The following is a 17,917-nucleotide window of genomic DNA, read 5'->3' as shown; positions in this document are numbered from 1 at the left end:
TCCTCCTCCTTCTATTCCTCCTATTCCTCCTCCTAGTCCTATTCCTCCTCCTAGTCCTATTCCTCCTCTAGTCCTATTCCTCCTCTAGTCCTATTCCTCCTCCTAGTCCTACTCCTCCTATTCCTGTTCCTATTCCTACTCCTATTCCTCCTCCTCCTCCTCCTATTCCTCCTCCTATTCCTCCTCCTATTCCTATTCCTCCTCCTCCTCCTCCTTTCCTCCTATTCCTATTCCTCCTATTCCTATTATTCCTATTCCTCCTATTATTCCTATTCCTCCTCCTATTCCTCCTCCTATTCCTCCTCCTATTCCTATTCCTCCTCCTATTCCTCCTCCTATTCCTTCTCCTATTCCTATTCCTCCTCCTCCTATTCCTATTCCTCCTCCTCCTATTCCTCCTACTCCTCCTCCTATTCCTATTCCTCCTATTCCTCCTCCTCCTATTCCTATTCCTCCTATTCCTATTCCTATTCCTCCTATTCCTATTCCTCCTCCTCATATTCCTATTCCTCCTCCTCCTATTATTCCTATTTCTCCTCCTATTCCTATTCCCCCTCCTCCTATCCCTCCTCCTATTCCTCCTCCTCCTATTCCTCTTCCTCCTCCTATTCCTCTTCCTCCTCCTATTCCTCTTCCTCCTATTCCTATTCCTCCTATTCCTCCTACTCCTCCTCCTCCTATTCCTCCTCCTATTCCTATTCCTCCTACTCCTCCTCCTCCTATTCCTCCTCCTATTCCTCCTATTCCTCCTCCTATTCCTCCTCCTCCTATTCCTATTCCTCCTCCTATTCCTATTCCTCCTCCTATTCCTCCTCCTCCTATTCCCATTCCTCCTCCTATTTCTACTATTCCTATTCCTCCTCCTCCTATTCCTCCTCCTATTCCTATTCCTCCTATTCCTCCTCCTCCTATTCCTATTCCTCCCATTCCTCCCCCTCCTCCTATTCCTCCTCCTATTCCTATTCCTTCTCCTCCTATTCCTCCTCCTCCTATTCCTCCTCCTCCTATTCCTCCTCCTCCTATTCCTCCTCCTGCTATTCCTCCTCCTGCTATTCCTCCTCCTGCTATTCCTCCTCCTATTCCTATTCCTCCTATTCCTATTCCTCCTATTCCTCCTCCTCCTCGTATTCCTCCTCCTCCTCGTATTCCTCCTCCTCCTATTCCTATTCCTCCTCCTCCTATTATTCCTCCTCCTATTATTCCTCCTCCTATTATTCCTCCTCCTATTATTCCTCCTCCTCCTATTCCTATTATTCCTATTCCATCTCCTCCTCCTCCTCCTCCTATTCCGATTCCTCCTATTCCTCTTCCTCCTCCTATTCCTATTCCTCCTCCTATTCCTATTCCTCCTCCTATTCCTCCTCCTCCTATTCCTATTCCTCCTCCTCCTATTCCTATTCCTCCTATTCCTCCTCCTCCTCCTATTCCTCCTATTCCTCCTCCTCCTATTCCTCCTCCTCCTCCTATTCCTATTCCTCCTCCTATTCCTATTCCTATTCCTCCTCCTCCTATTCCTATTCCTCCTATTCCTATTCCTCCTATTCCTCTTCCTCCTATTCCTCTTCCTCCTATTCCTCTTCCTCCTATTCCTCTTCCTCCTCCTCTTCCTATTATTCCTATTCCTCCTATTCCTCCTCCTATTCCTCCTATTCCTATTCCTCCTCCTCCTCCTATTCCTCCTCCTATTCCTCCTCCTATTCCTCCTCCTAATCCTACTCCTCCTAATCCTACTCCTATTCCTCCTCCTACTTTTCCTATTCCTCCTCCTCCTCCTCTCCTCCTATACCTCCTCCTCCTCTTATTCCTCCTCCTATTATTCCTCCTCCTCCTATTATTCCTCCTATTATTATTCCTCCTCCTATTATTCCTCCTCCTCCTCCTGGTCCTCCTCCTCCTGGTCCTCCTCCTCCTATTATTCCTCCTCCTCCTATTATTCCTCCTCCTCCTCCTATTATTCCTCCTCCTATTATTCCTCCTCCTACTCCTATTCCTCCTACTCCTATTCCTCCTACTCCTATTCCTCCTACTCCTATTCCTATTCCTCCTCCTATTCCTCCTACTCCTATTCCTCCTCCTCCTCCTCCTATTCCTCCTCTTCCTATTTCTCCTCCTCCTCCTCCTCCTATTCCTCCTCCTATTCTTCTTCCTCCTCCTCCTCCTCCTATTCCTCCTCCTCCTATTCCTCCTCCTCCTCCTATTATTCCTATTCCTCCTCCTATTATTCCTATTACTCCTCCTCCTATTATTATTCCTCCTCCTCCTCCTGCTATTCCTCCTCCTCCTCCTGCTATTCCTCCTCCTCCTCCTGCTATTCCTCCTCCTCCTCCTATTCCTCCTCCTCCTATTATTCCTCCTCCTATTATTCCTCCTCCTCCTCCTCCTATTCCTCCTACTCCTATTCCTCCTCCTATTCTACTCCTCCTCCTCTTCCTCCTCCTATTCCTCCTCCTCCTACTCCTACTCTTCTTCCTCCTCCTCCTATTCCTCCTCCTCCTATTATTCCTATTCCTCCTCCTCCTATTCCTCCCTCCTCCTCCCCTCCTCCTACTCCTCCTCCTCCTCCTCCTATTCCTCCTATTCCTCCTCCTCCTATTCCTCCTCCTCCTATTCCTCCTCCTCTTATTCTTCCTCCTCCTCCTCCTATTCCTCCTCCTCCTCCTCCTATTCCTCCTCCTCCTCCTCTTCTTCCTCCTCCTCCTATTATTCCTATTCCTCCTCCTATTATTCCTATTCCTCCTCCTATTATTATTATTCCTCCTCCTCCTATTATTCCTCCTATTCCTCCTCCTATTCCTCCTCCTATTCCTCCTCCTCCTATTATTCCTCCTACTCCTACTCCTCTCCTATTCCTACTCCTCCTCCTATTCCTACTCCTCCTCCTATTCCTCCTCCTCCTCCTATTCCTCCTCCTCCTCCTCCTATTCCTCCTCCTCCTCCTATTCCTCCTCCTATTCCTCCTCCTCCTCCTATTATTCCTATTCCTCCTTATTCCTCCTCCTCCTAATATTATTCCTCCTCCACCTATTCCTCCTCCTCCTACTCCTCCCCTCCTCCTCCTCCTATTCCTCCTCCTCCTATTCCTCCTACTCCTCCTATTCCTCCTACTCCTCCTATTCCTCCTACTCCTCCTATTCCTCCTACTCCTCCTATCCTCCTACTCCTCCTACTCCTATTCCTCCTCCTCCTATTCCTCCTCCTCCTCCTATTCCTCCTCCTCCTATTCCTCCTCCTCCTATTCCTCCTCCTCCTATTCTTCCTCCCTCCTCCTATTCCTCCTCCTATTATTCCTATTCCTCCTCCTCCTCCTCCTATTATTCCTATTACTCCTCCTATTATTATTCCTCCTCCTCCTATTATTATTCCTCCTCTTCCTCCTCTTCCTCCTCCTCCTATTCCTCCTCCTCCTCCTATTCCTCCTCCTCCTCCTATTATTCCTCCTCCTCCTATTATTATTCCTCCTCCTCCTATTATTCCTCCTACAACCTCCTCCTATTATTCCTCTACTCCTCCTCCTCCTTCCTATTCCTACTCCTCCTCCTCCTCCTCTTCTACTCCTCTCCTCTTCTCTCCTCCTCCTATTCCTCCTCCTCTCCTCCTCCTCCTCTCTTCCTCCTCCTCCTATTCCTCCTCCTCTTCTTCTTCCTCCTCCTCCTATTCCTCCTCCTCCTATTATTCCTATTCCTCCTCCTCCTATTATTATTATTCCTCCTCCTCCTTTATATATTCCTCCTCCTCCTATTATTATTCCTCCTCCTCCTCCTATTCCTCCTCCTATTCCTCCTCCTCCTATTATTATTCCTCCTCCTCCTATTATTATTATTCCTCCTCCTCCTATTATTATTCATCCTCCTCCTCCTATTATTATTCATCCTCCTCCTATTATTCCTCCTCCTCCCCCCCTCCTATTATTCCTATTCCTCCTCCTTGTAGTATGTATATATATATATATATATATATAGTACATGTATATGTACAAGTTTTATTATGTTGTGTTTATCACTTGTGAGGTTTTATTTCTACTATGTTTATAACTCTGTGTTTATCTTTGTAATTTCCAAGTTCTTTCACCGTTAAGCAAATGGAACCTTGTTTGAGTTCTAGAGCTTTAGATACCCTGGCCAGCATTCGTACTGGAGGTCTCCGTCCTGTGCGTACGTGTCTGTGCCTGTCGTGGACCTTTGAATAAATCTACATATTTCTTCCAACTTCGTGCTTCAACTTATTTAAGAAGAAATTGCCTACGATCCCATACTCTACATTTGGTACCAGGAGTGGGGTGAAGTCGTGTTTACTTAAAGATATCTACGGGTCCACCGACCAGCACTTGTTCCGTTTTTTCTACAAGAATTTATTCTCGTTGTGTTGCCGAGATTCCTGTTTTTCCTGGTGTTGACGGTACGCTGGAGACTATGTGAGGACTCTATTTGTTTTTTATGGATATTGAACCGAAGATTTTATCCTACCGTTGGCCGTTGCTTTAGACCGTGAGCGCTGTCTCGAGCGCACAACTCTAGACGCGTGCAGCACAGCAGCATTCGTTGTTTTGGACCGCGAGCGCTGCCTCGAGCACAGTACAACTGTAGATGCCACGTTACGGCACACGCCCCTAGTTGTGACGCTTGTGACGTTCACAGCGTCTCGGTTGCTCGGATACCCGCGCTGTACGTGCAAGGACGCGGAGTGTGTCTCGCTGTCCGTGTCTTGTCCACATTTTAGTGCGGCATATGTGCATCCTGTTAAGCGTGTATTTAGCAGCTGCTAAATTTGTTACACGTGCTTACCGGGAGTGTCTACGGAATTTACTGCGGAGCTTATTTTATTTTCCAGTGAATTATCGGAAACAGCTGTAACAATTTACAGAACAGTACTTATACAACGCTTAACTCTTTTTGTTTACATAACGTGTACAGTTTTATTTTATCTCTTGGGCAGTATATGTAACAGCATGGCTTTCAAATCAGTTAGTTGTTCAGCCACCACCATTTCTATCTAAAGGAGGGAAACCAGATATCAAATGGACTGAATGGTTAAGAATTTTTGAAAACGATTTGACTGCAATTGATGCCAATGACTTTTCCCCTGCAAGGAAATTTGCTCTTCTCTTCAATCATCTTGGTGTGGCTGGACAACGTGTGTTTGATAATCTGCCTCCTGTTTCTTCTCCTTCCGGGAGTGGTGATAATATGGTGTGGAATGTATATGTTGAAGGAAAAGAAAGAATTAAGAAACAGTTTTCTGACGAATCAAATGTGTTACTTGAAAGGTTTAACTTTGCAATGTGCAAGCAAACTGTAGATGAATCAGTAGATGAGTATGTTGCCAATTTGCGTGTGCTTGCGGCAAAATGTGATTTTGGCATTGATGTGGATGTACATATCAGAAATCAGTGTGTGTTTCATTGTCATTCAAGAAAAGTTCAGGAACGCTTATTGGCATGTCGCAATCCTTCTTTGGATGAAACTATTGATATAGCTAAGGCTGTTGAAAGGTCTATTGTTACATCCAAGTTGTATGTGGGCAAAATTAACAAACTAGTATTAACCAAGTACAGATGTTTGTTATGTTAAAGAAAGAGTAGCAAGACAGAGTAGAAATTCTTTGTCATGTTTCCGGTGTGGCTCGCGTAGTCACATTAGTAATAGCCAGTCTTGTCCTGCTTCAGGTAAGAGATGTTTAAAATGCCAAAAAATTGTCATTTTCAAGCTGTTTGCAGGCAATTTAATCATAATCCCAAGCAAATCAATAGTGGTATGAGAGTGAAAGTTAACAATATCTATTCCCAGGATGAAAATGCAGTTCAAGAATGTAACGAATAAATTTTTCCAACGTTGTTTTGACGGTTGATGTTTCTCTTCGCAGAGGAAGAGAGGTTTTGAGCATCAAAGGACCAATTTGCCAGGCAACTATTGACACCAAAGAAATTTTAGTCATAGCAGATTCAGGTGCACCTATTACTATATTAGCTGATGTGACTTATCGTAAATTTTGCCCAGCATCAAAAATGTTACAACAAGCAAACATAAGTCCTAAGGCCTTTGGTGATCACGATATTGATCTTCTAGGATGTTTTTCTGCCACTTTGTCCATATTAGGAAGGTGCATTGTAACTACAGATCTATGTGACATTGAATGGTAGAGACATTGTTGGATGGAAGGATCTAGCTAAATTGGGTATTATTCTTCGTCCTGGATGTGATGATCCAATAACTTTAGGTGATATTACCGTGGGTGTGACTGAATTTAGTGTGTATAATATTTCCACTGATTTTGATGCTGCACCATTTATAGCAAAGTTTCCCAAAGTATTTGCAGACAAAGTGGGCACAGTTAAGGGTTTTGAACATTGCATTAGAGTTAAAGATGGTGCCATACCTATTTCACATAAAGTCAGACCCGTTCCTATCTCTGTGAGGGGACAATTGAAGGACTTGCTGGACAAATTAGTTGAAGATTGCATCATAGCCCCCCACAGATTCGTCAGAGTGGGTTTCGCCGGTTGTGCTCACAAAGAAAAGGAATGGTGATTTAAGACTATGGCCCTCATTCTGACCTTGGCGGGCGGCGGAGGCCGCCCGCCAAAGTCCCGCCGTCAGGTTACCGTTCCGCGGTCGAAAGTCTGCGGCGGTAATTCTGACTTTCCCGCTGGGCTGGCGGGCGGTCCGCCTTCAGACCGCCAGCCAGCCCAGCGGGAAAGAGGCTTCCACGATGAAGCCGGCTCGGAATCGAGCCGGCGGAGTGGAAGCTGTGCGACGGGTGCAGTTGCACCCGTCGCGTATTTCACTGTCTGCGCAGCAGACAGTGAAATACATGTAGGGGCCCTCTTACGGGGGCCCCTGCAATGCCCATGCCAGTGGCATGGGCACTGCAGGGGCCCCCAGGGGCCCCGCGACCCCCCCTACCGCCATCCGGATCTCGGCGGTCCGACCGCCGGGATCTGGATGGCGGTAGGGGGGGGTCGGAATCCCCGCGGCGGTGCAGCAAGCTGCGCCGCCGCGGAGGATTCAATGGGGCCCGCGGTACACTGGCGGGACCCCGCCAGTGGTGCCGGTCCGACCGCGGCTTTACCGCCGCGGTCGGAATCCCCATTGGAGCACCGCCGGCCTGTCGGCGGGTGCTCCCGCGGTCCTCCGCCCTGGCGGTCAAAGACCGCCAGGGTCAGAATGACCACCTATGTGTGGACCTCAGGTCTCTGAATAAGAATATTATTGTAGACTGTCACCCTCTTCCACGTATACAAGAATTAATTTCTAGTTTGGGCACCTCGAAAAAAAATTCAACAATAGATTTACGTTCTGCGTATCATCAAATTGCTCTTAGCGAGTGTTCTCAAGAACTCACCACATTTGTAACCCCTTTTGGCGCTTTCAAGTATCTCAGGTTGCCTTTTGGTTTGGCGTCTGCAGCGAGCGTATTTAAAAAAATAATGGATTCTCTATTTGGTCATCTTAAAAATGTGTGTGCGTTTCAAGATGACATCTTAATACACACTGAGAGTATTGAAGAGCATAAAATTCTACTTAACAAAATTGTTTCCATTCTTGAAAATCACGGTATGACCATTAAAGGTGAGAAATGTAAATTTATGGTGAAAAGTGTAGAATATCTAGGTCATACAATTTCTGCAGAAGGCATTAAACCTAAACAGGGGAATTTGGAGGCTATTAAGGATGCCCCTTCTCCCACTAACAAGGACGAACTCCGTTCATTTCTCGGTTTATGTAAGTATTACTCGCGATTTGTTGATGGATATGCCATGATAGTACAACCTCTCAGGTCCTTGTTGAAAAAGGGTAGTAAATTTGTCTGGGATGATCAAGCCAGTGGTGCGTTTGCAGCTATCAAGCAAATTGTTTTGTCTGCTCCAGCTTTAAAAATCTTTTATACCTTCAGCAAACTCTTTCATTACGGTGGATGCTAGTTTGAAGGGTTTAGGAGCGGTGTTTGGTCAATGGGTTAATGGACAGGAACATACAGTTGCTTTTGCATCCAGCGCTCTTTCTGAGGCAGAGAGTAATTATAGCAACATTGAAAGAGAGGCTCTAGCTTGTACTTGGGCGGTGCATAAATTCAAAACACACATTTGGGGCTCTGGTTGTGCTCTATATACTGATCACAAACCTCTTGTTTTGCTGTTGGATGGCAATGGTCTTGGAAAAGCTTCTGCCAGACTGGTAAGGTTACTTTCAAAGTTACAGGAATACAATTTGGATGTTAAGTATCTATCTGGTGGAAAGAATGGTAGAGCTGATTGTCTTTCACGTTTACATCTGCCAATTTCTCGAGACTCCTATTAATGAGGACACTGAATGTGTAATTGGTACACTTGACGTTGTCTCAGCGTCAGATGGCTTATTTAATGAGCAAGAATGGAATTCAGCTATGTCTAATGATACGCTCTTGTCAGAAGTAATGCACCATATCAAGCATGGGTGGCCTAATCAAAGAAAGTATGGCAGTGAACTGAATACATATTGTCAGGTGGCAGCTGAACTGTCTTGTGAAAATGGTATATGCATGAGAGGTTCTGTTTGTGTTCCTCAGAGTGACTTGAGATCCAGATTGATAAAAGCGGCACATGAGGGTCATCTTGGCATTTCAGCTACTTCCAGGAGGCTTAAAGAGAAGTATTGGTGGCCTGGTCTTGATAAGCATGTGACTGATTTTATTAATAAATGTACCTATTGTGTGGTGTCTGATAAACACTGGAAGTGCCATACTAAACCCCTGCATAACATTCCTCTCCCCAATAATGCTTGGGAAAGTTTAGCTATGGATTTTTCAGGTCCTTTCCACTTGTTACCCAAGGACATGAGGTACTTAATTGTTGCCATTGACTATTATGCTAAATGGATATACTATGAATTTGTTGAACATGCTGACACAGACTCAGTAATTGCATTCTTGTCTCATGTTTTCAGTCTGGAGGGTGCTCCCTCCATAATTGTCACTGATAATGGTGTACATTTTAAATCTACCAAGATGGAGAACTTTATGAAAAGGATTAACATTAGACATTCACGAGTGGCTTTGTATAGTCCATCCTCTAATGGTTTTAGTTGAAAGGGCTAATCGCTTCCTGAAAGAAGGCATTCAAACTGCTGTTGCAACCAATTCTGATGTGAGAGAATTTTTGAATGAGAAAGTATGGGCATATTTAAATACACCTCACTCTACTACTGGTTTTTCTCCTTTTATTCTTCTTAGAGGTAGAGAATCTAGATCTCAGTTAGTACCGTCCTGGATGACTTAGTTATGTAATAAGGATGTGAATGTAGATATTGAAGAGTTAAGACAAAGAGTAGGTGAGAAACAGAGCGTGCAGAAATATTATTATGATGTCAAAAGAAATGTGAAGGATGTTAAACTTAAAGTAGATGATTGGGTTCTCATCAAGAAACCCCATAAAACATGTAAGGGAGAATCAAGATTTTCTCTCCCGGTTAAAGTAATTAAAGTTACTAAAACGTCTGTCTTGCTGGAGGGTAAAGGATGGTGGAACAGGAACTGTGTGGTTCCTATATCTGTATCACAAAGAGATATTTTCCGAAATATATATGAAGGGAGGAAAGATGCTAGTTTGGATAGTACATTCATCGAAAGCACGAGGATGAAAGAGACAGAGAACAGTGGAACAAGTCACGAAGAGCGTAGTCATATGGAGAACTCTTGTGATGATGCCTCTGCAACATCTTTAGCTGCGGAACCAGTGCATACGCGGAGTCACAGACTTGTCAAAATTCCATCCAAGTTTAATGATTTCATATTAGGTTGAAATTTAGTTTTATTTGTTTGTTTCCATTGTAAGGAGGGAAGATGATGTAGTATGTATATATATAGTACATGTATATGTACAAGTTTTATTATGGTGTGTTTATCACTTGTGAGGTTTTATTTCTACTATGTTTATTACTCTGTGTTTATCTTTGTTATTTCCAAGTTATTTCACCGTTAAGCAAAAGGAACCTTGTTTGAGTTCTAGAGCTTTAGATACCCTGGCCAGCATTCGTACTGGAGGTCTCCGTCCTGTGCATACGTGTCTGTGCATGTCGTGGACCTTTGAATAAATCTACATATTTCTTCCAACTTCGTGCTTCAACTTATTTAAGAAGAAATTGCCTACGATCCCAGACTCTACACTCCTCCTCCTATTATTCCTATTCCTCCTCCTATTATTCCTCCTCCTCCTCCTCCTCTCCTATTATTCCTCCTCCTCCTATTATTCCTCCCACCACTCCTGCAGGGATCTAATGTACAAGGTGAGTGGTTAACAAATACCCCCTCTAACAAGTGGGCATCCAAGGAGCCTAACTTCAAGAGGGTTGTAGTTGGGGGGAGGGAGGGGGGGAAAAAAATCAGACAGTGCTGGGCAGATTTCAGAAAGTGCATGACTGAGCTGAAGATAAACAAAACTGCGACTTATGGAGGGAAAAAGATGAGAATTGCAGGTTCTGGAAGGACTTTATGTGGTCGCCCTCCCAGACATCCCCCCAAGCGAGAGATACCGATGGCATCCCATTTCCTGAATCCTGTCAGCCATGTCACTTGGCGCAACTATCTGCCTGTTCACAGTGGTTTCCCTAGGGTCACCCTCTGGTCACACCCTATCCAGTGCAGCCCTCCAGGTCCCAAATACCACTTTGTTGGTGTCAAGAACCCTCAAACTTGCCATGTAAAAACAGCGAAACGTACAGGAAAAGCTATAGGTGTGCTGGTAAAGAAGTATCCACAGTGGAAAAAGCAATGTCCTTCCTGGAGAAAGTTTTGTCGAGTCATGCTACTCATGTTGGAAGGAAAATGCTAAAGAAAGGAATCCAAGATGGCCGATGAGAAGTTCAAACGATAAGTTGTTGTTCTAGTGTTGCTCTCTATTTCGTTGCTATGATGCGAGCTTGCTGCTAGAGAGCTTTGCACTTCAACTGTGACCTGACAGGAATCCAGATGTGTTGAGAGAGCGCCCATTGTGAGGTAAATGTTTTATGAGGCAAACTTGGCTTTGCATGCGTTTCATGGACTATTTGAGTTAACTACAGATAATATTTAATCGCTTAGAACTAGAGGCAGTGACAGAAAGTTTTCCCAGCTTATGAATGAGTTTCCAGCTGGAAGTATTTCTTGTGGACATCCAAAGAATATAAAAATATTATCAATCAGATTTTGAAAGCTTTACTGGAGAATATCAACACGACGAGTTAAAGAAGTCTACAGATTATTCTTCACAGAATAGATAAACAAAAAACAGACAACAGGAAATACAATCTTCACGCATTATACAATCATACTTGACTTTCATCTATTTATATCTATATATAGCAACTATTCAAAGTTATTTAAGAACGTGCAGTCAAACGAACTCAAGATATATAGATCAGCATGAAGGTTGAGAAGTAAGCTAATCTTCACTTAGAAAAAACAGAGAACAACTTCAAAGAAAACTGTTTACTAAAAACTATTATTCAACAGTAATAGAGAAAGAGAGGCAAAATCCTCAGGGAGCTTAGGGTAAGAGAGTGAGAAATAATTGTTAAGTGAACCTAATCATTAGCAAAAATAAATGGATAATGTAGTTACAATAGGGTGTCCCTAGTAATTGTAATTTTGCAGGTGCTGTTATCCAGTTAAGATAAGAAGTGAATGGCAGACTGAGTATTAGAAGAAACACCATCTCTGAGGCAGTCTCTCTAAATCCCATTCCCCTTTCCCCCTCCAGGGTGCTCAAAAAGGGGAGATTCTATTTTGTTGCGAGTAGTCTGGGTTAAGACTGAGGATTTATCTTCTGCTCCTAAGGACATGGAACCAAGGTACTCTGACAGTTGGTCTCCAGCAGCGCATGAAGAATTGGTGTGCCATAAAGTATGCCCATCAGGTTAGCAATCCTGTGCATGGCGACTTGAAGCCGAAAAGCTAGGTTCGCCCAACCTCCATTCACTCACTACCATGGTATGCACCGCCCAGTAACTGAGATGGATGTCAGCCATCGCCATGCCACCTTCGTGGATGGAGCAGACACATTTGTCAAAGGAGATCCTGGCTGGTTTATTGTACCAGAGAAATTTCCAGGCACAGGAAGTCATGGCAGCGAACCACTGACTAGGCACTGGGAAGCGGAAACTCTGGAGTATGTAAAGGACGCGCTGAAGCACCATCATTTTATTTTTTTTATTTTTTTTAAACAGGGCCACCCTACTAACCACACTAAGCGGAGCTTGGTCATTCAGAGGAGGACTACCTTGACAGCACAGAGAGGGGACTAAAATGTAGGTTCCAGGCCACATCCATGTCTCATAACATGTAAATCCCAAGGTACTGGAAATGTAAGCGCCGGGTCGGCAAGGCTAGGTGCCATGTCTCATAGGCCCAGTCTCCCATAGCAGTGACATAGGCCAATTCACCTTAAGGCATAAAGCGTCCCTGAAGGCATCAAAGATAGTAAGGAGGCGAGGACCCGTTTTGGATGGGTGGGCCATAAACAGAAGGACGTTATCGGTATATAAGGATATTCTGTCTTCCAGTGCCATTCCCCAGTCAAATTCCCAGATCTGGGCACTGCATTATATCTAGGAGGCCAGGGGTTCTATAGAAAGAGCAAACAGGATGGTCGACAAGGGAGATCCTTCTCTGGTGCCTCGATAGATGGTAAATCTGGAGAAGAGTACACCAATGGCATGAATCTGCAGCACTACATACAGGATGTAGACAGTCTTGAAATATGGGTCCCAGACCCATTTTGACCAGCACCTACTGGAAAAAGTCTAGTTTAGAGAGTCAAATGCTTTCTCAAAATCCATGAGCATCAGCAACTTGGGCCACTGGAGTTCCTGGAATCTGGCTAGGGCCAGGTGGACCCTGCAGATACAGTGTCTGGTGCTGCAGCAGGGAGTATAGCCAATCTGGTGCGGGTGGACCAGATGGCCAAGCACAGGGGTGAAGCGCCGAGCCAACAGTTTCACATATGTTTTCGCTTCAGCGATAATGAGAGATATGGACCAGTATGAAGCACACTGATGTGGGTGCTTGTCCGGCTTCTGCAGAACCAAAATGGTAACCAAGTCAATGTCCGGCGGGAGGTGGCCCCGCTCAATCGCCTCAACAAACATGCCCAAGGGAAGAGGTAGGAGGGGAGTGCACAGCCTGTGACAGTATTCTATGAGGAACCCATCCAGGCCCGGAGTTTTGCCCATGTTAAGTTCTATAAAGGTATTGTCAGGCTCCTCGTCTGACAAGAGTTGTACAAGGGCTGCCCATATGGTAGGAGTTAAAGGCTGAAGGGGGTGTTGCTACTAAGCTGACTTACCGGGGGGTCGTGCTCTCGAGGCATAAAAGGCCAGATAGCAGTTCACAAACATGGCAGCTATCTCTAACCCAAAAGTAACTCAGACACTTTCCAGGCCTACAATACTGAGTATCACCCTTGAAGGTCACTCCCTGGTGGACAGTCAATGTAACAGTTTGCCCGATTTGTCTTCCCATTCATGTACCCTGCTGGCCGAGGCCTCCCAGCACCCGCAAATCTCCTCAAAACCGAGGTGGTGCAACTAGGAAATTATTAAAGGAAATCTAGAGTTGGGGTTTACAGATGAATACAACAAGGAGGAACTCTTGGTTCTATGCAAAGATGCCACTAGGCATGCTTATGGGACTCCTATAACCCTGGAACAATACTCACAAAGTTTGGGGTCAATTTATCCAAAATTCAGAATCTAAAGAATACTTTTATGAACTTTATGGGTGAGGAGGTTCTTAAACACATGCAGGTGGCTAGACTAAAATTACATCCAAGGGATTTAGTTGCTAACACCCAAAGATAGAGCGATGTCCAAAAGATTGAACAGTGGTGGCCATAGAAGGAGAAGAGAAAGAAATAGAAAGATGGTGCCAGGGGACCCAATGGGAAGGGTTGTTAAAGCAACAAAGACCAAAGCTGATCAATTTAGAGAGGTGCATTGGGGTGGAAAAGTGCATATATGTTGGAGTCATGGTGATCTTTTCACTTTTGGAAGTAAATTTACAAAAATTAGAGAAAAATCCTGCCCTTTGGTATATTCAGGATGATCTGTTTGTGATGATTTTAAAGGTGCTTCCTTGACATTGTTGTTCCTAGTGATTTGTGGACTGAATAGAAGGAGCCAGTGAAGTGGCTGACTGAAGAACCATAGAGCATTGCTCAAATGAATGCTCCTTCTCCTACAGTTATGGATAACTGTAATCAGGGGATTAACTTTCTGAAAAACAAGGTGCAGCAGAAAGAGGCTGAATGTTTAAAAATACTACGAACTTGTCAAGAGTCTAATCCAAGCTGTGCAGTCAGAAGGGGGCCCAAGAATAGAAATATTTACAAGGAAGGGGAAGAGACTAAGAGCTGTTGTGTCAGAAGAGTGCATTCCAGAGCCAGTCAATGAGGAAATGGAGGCAAGTAAGTAAAGAGATAGTGAGGAGGAACAGCTAGTAGTCGGGAGAGTGAAGAGAAAATGTATGTCTAGCTGAAGGTACTCTGTTCCTGAATGGATATACTTAGCTGAGAATAGGGTGGACTCAAAAAACAATGAAAATGCTTGAAAAGCGTCTGTGAATAGGGCTACCATAGTGAAGATGGACTTATTTTTTACCCTAATCCAAATGTACTTTTACAAACTAACTAAACATTTCTGAAAATGTATGAAACTTCTTAGGGCCGGGTTCCAGTAGAGTAGGGTTGTAATTTTAGAAGAAGCTGGTGTAGGGTTTAGGAATAACTTTGGAAGATAATGAAACATGTATACTCATCTCAGAACTAATCAACATTTTGCAAGGCAATTAAAATTTGCTCTTAGATTTTGTGCCAACAAATATAGGGGGATGTTAACTGTACTGGCAATGGTCTTTCTCGTGATCTGGTTATTAGTGAGCCTAAAGTCTTCTATTGACCATACTTCCACCATAGCTTAGCCTAATGAAACTCACTTAGATGAACAGTATAGGTTTAATCTCAAGATTTTACATGGCGAGATGGTTCCCAAAGGAACCACAGCAAAAATATTTCTTTAACCTATTGTATGTCACTGCCTACTCTTAAAAAATAAAAACAAAAAAACTTTTCATTTTTTGGGATGCATCCTGTTTTCCTTTGTTTATGATGAACTACTAGACTGTCCAGAGAATTATTCATATTCTTATGTATTTTGGGCAACACATACATAGTAGGTGTTATCGGATCCACCTTTTTTTTTTTAAATAACATCATATATATTGTAATTTTCATTTTAAGTTTGACCATAATTAGTGACTCAAGATATAGTTAACCACAATTAAAGTGGGTTCATGTTAAATTAGCCATAGTTAATGTAGGTCCCAGTTAAAACAACTCATGCTGTTTAAAGTGCATTTTGGCTGTTGGAACTGTTGCACTCTCTCTCATTCCAGGAGCAGAGCTGCATTAGCTTGATTTTAGTAAATTGTTACAATTGTTTTAGTTTCTGTGAGAATTGTTTACCCTTTCGAGTCTCACCAAAAGCTAAATAATGAGTTATCTCCCTCTGTGGTTCGGAAGGGCCGGGCTGACAGCGATGTATCATTCTTGCGCTATAAAACTCTTGAAGGTTGTACATATCTAAGCTTTGGTTGTGCAATGTCTAGGAGAAGGGCAAAGCCACATTAATGGGAAATGCTGGATTTTGATTGGTCCCCACTTGCTGGGACCATGGGGAGTACTTTGTATTATTGTAAACTGTATAATTTAATTGTGCATTACTGAGCTAGGTAGATTCAGATATGCTTTTGCACTTGCATGAAAACAAATGCCCCTTTCCATGCTCTTGAGACTTGCTGCTGGCTCTTACCCCTTCTCATCAGAGTTAAATTCCTGAGCAAATCTTTCTGTTTTACCCAATTGAACCTTCATTTGGTTCTGCCGTTAGAGGTTTTGCTTGCAGACACCTGTTGCTACACTTCACCCTATCTTATTTGAATCATCAGCTCAGCATAAGAGAATTTCTCTTCAGGGGCAACTAAATCCTATTTGATTTGTCTATGACAAGCTTTAAACCACTTAGTTTAAATTTGCTATTTTTAATCACGCTTTGGATTATAATGACCAATACTTTTATAAAAATAATTATTTATTTATGATTAATTTGAAGGATTTGAGTTTGTAACTTTGCTAGTCTTCTAATACACTTTCATGGTTTGCAGATCGGTTACTCTCTGTTGTCTCTGTCCGGCTTAATGTACTTACTTGTCATTGATGTACTTTTGATAAACTCATGTTAAGTCTAAATTTCAGACCAAGGACCATCCACTCCAGTGCAACTTGTATTTAACTTTGCGCCGATTTGCATAACGCAAAGCCCATCCTGTCCTACTTCAGCCAGGCTTCATCTTTCTTAGAGGAAATTTCAAGATACACAGCCCCACACACCATTGAGGTGAAAAGTATTCTTAAAATATACTAATCCCCTGATGGAGGGGTGGAAGAGCTTTTTTTATGCTGCTACTAAAGAATGGAACCCTATTCCTCCCTACTCGCGCTTCCAAGATTCTCGGAGTAGGTACAAGAAAGATCTAAAAATGTTTGTATTTAGAACTACTTACAACCTTGTCACAATAACTTTTAGTGCTATGTTGGTTTAACTCTGCCTAGCACGAAGCAGCTTCGGATGTCGTGCATGCTAGTAATAACCATAACGTTAAGCACTGTAAATTGTAGCCGTTACTACCACACACCCCGAAATGGTGGTCTAGATACCGATGTCAAGAGGAAGAACTGGTTAGTTGGCCTTGCCGAGACTTACTAGCACTCGTGACATGCAAGTCACACTCAAATGTCACCAAAGAGCGCTTAGAGGCCACTTCGACCATAGAATTTTGGCATTTGACAGACGTTGTCTGCAAGCCTGAAAATAAAACCAAGTAATTTTACAGTGGGTCCTCAGCAGTTGCAGCGAAAAAACTGTTTACAAAAATAAACCGTTAAAGGCGCCCAAATAAAACAGACCTCTTTCACTGCAACAAGTGCAGCGCGCTCATTTTCAGCTCTGGTGACCCCCCGTGGCACCCACGCCTCACCTTTGCCTTGCAGCGTGTACAAGGGGCGGTTAAACGCGGGCTTGGGCGGCAACCGAGCTGGGCGCCCATTCTGTGTGGGGAAAACAGCGAGTAGTGACGGGAAGGGGCCGGCGCTAGGACCGGCCCGGACGCCCTTTCACAGCCCAGACAGTCCTGTGTTTCATTCAGCTCCCTGACAACAACACACAGACGGGGCCGGGGTAGAAAGTCTGCTGCGGGCTGCCTGGGAGCCTGCCACCGCCTGCCACTGCACAGACGAGCAACATGGGCAAGAGAGGCCGACCGAAGAAGGAGCTGGACTGCGAGGACGAGGAGTCCATGGACACGTCCCCGGAGCAGCCGCAGGAGATGCCCAGGAACCCTTTCTGTGATCTCTTGAACACGGACCCCACGAACGCTGACCCCATGCAGGGCATCAACACCTTCCTGCAGAATGTGCAGGTCATCCTGGAGGCAGCCAGCTACCTGGAGAGGGTGGAGAAGGAGAACAAAAGTAAGTTTGCTCTGCAGTCTAGCTGGCTGCTGGAACACATAATTTAATGCCCACAAGTATATTTGCTGGTGATGCCAACATGCCGGCGTGGGTAACAAAGGGTAAATCCCCAGTGTACTCTGGTTTTAGGGCTGGCAAGACTCGTAGCGAGTGGCCAGTGAGCAGAAATAATGAAATGCTTGCGTTTTCTGAAAAAAAATAACGGACTGATTTCCGCCGAATTTAAGTGCGTTTTCAGAAATGCCGCTGACCAGAGAACAAAGCTCTCTCTCTGGCAACAAATGCAGATAAGGCTAAATATGATTGTTGAGAAAGCACCCATCATGCTACAGACCAGGCTCAACCACTGAGGCAGGGTGTCCCGCAATGAGCAAACCTTTTCAGAAA

At 44.1% G+C, this 17,917-nt stretch overlaps 1 protein-coding gene across 1 annotated transcript in view; it reads left to right on the top strand.

Moving 5' to 3' along the window:
- The first annotated feature begins 17,143 nt into the window (after nucleotides 1-17,143).
- The window catches only part of MXI1 (MAX interactor 1, dimerization protein), a 125,630-nt gene continuing 124,856 nt past the window's right edge, over nucleotides 17,144-17,917 (top strand). Inside the window, exon 1 of the mRNA XM_069239412.1 lies at nucleotides 17,144-17,530. Within this exon, the coding sequence (XP_069095513.1) occupies nucleotides 17,302-17,530 (229 nt within the window). The 5' untranslated portion in view covers nucleotides 17,144-17,301. The remainder of the gene's footprint in view (nucleotides 17,531-17,917) is intronic.

Source organism: Pleurodeles waltl, chromosome 6 (assembly GCF_031143425.1).
Source record: "Pleurodeles waltl isolate 20211129_DDA chromosome 6, aPleWal1.hap1.20221129, whole genome shotgun sequence".
Taxonomy (NCBI): domain Eukaryota; kingdom Metazoa; phylum Chordata; class Amphibia; order Caudata; family Salamandridae; genus Pleurodeles; species Pleurodeles waltl.
This window is presented reverse-complemented; position numbering and strand designations above follow the sequence as displayed.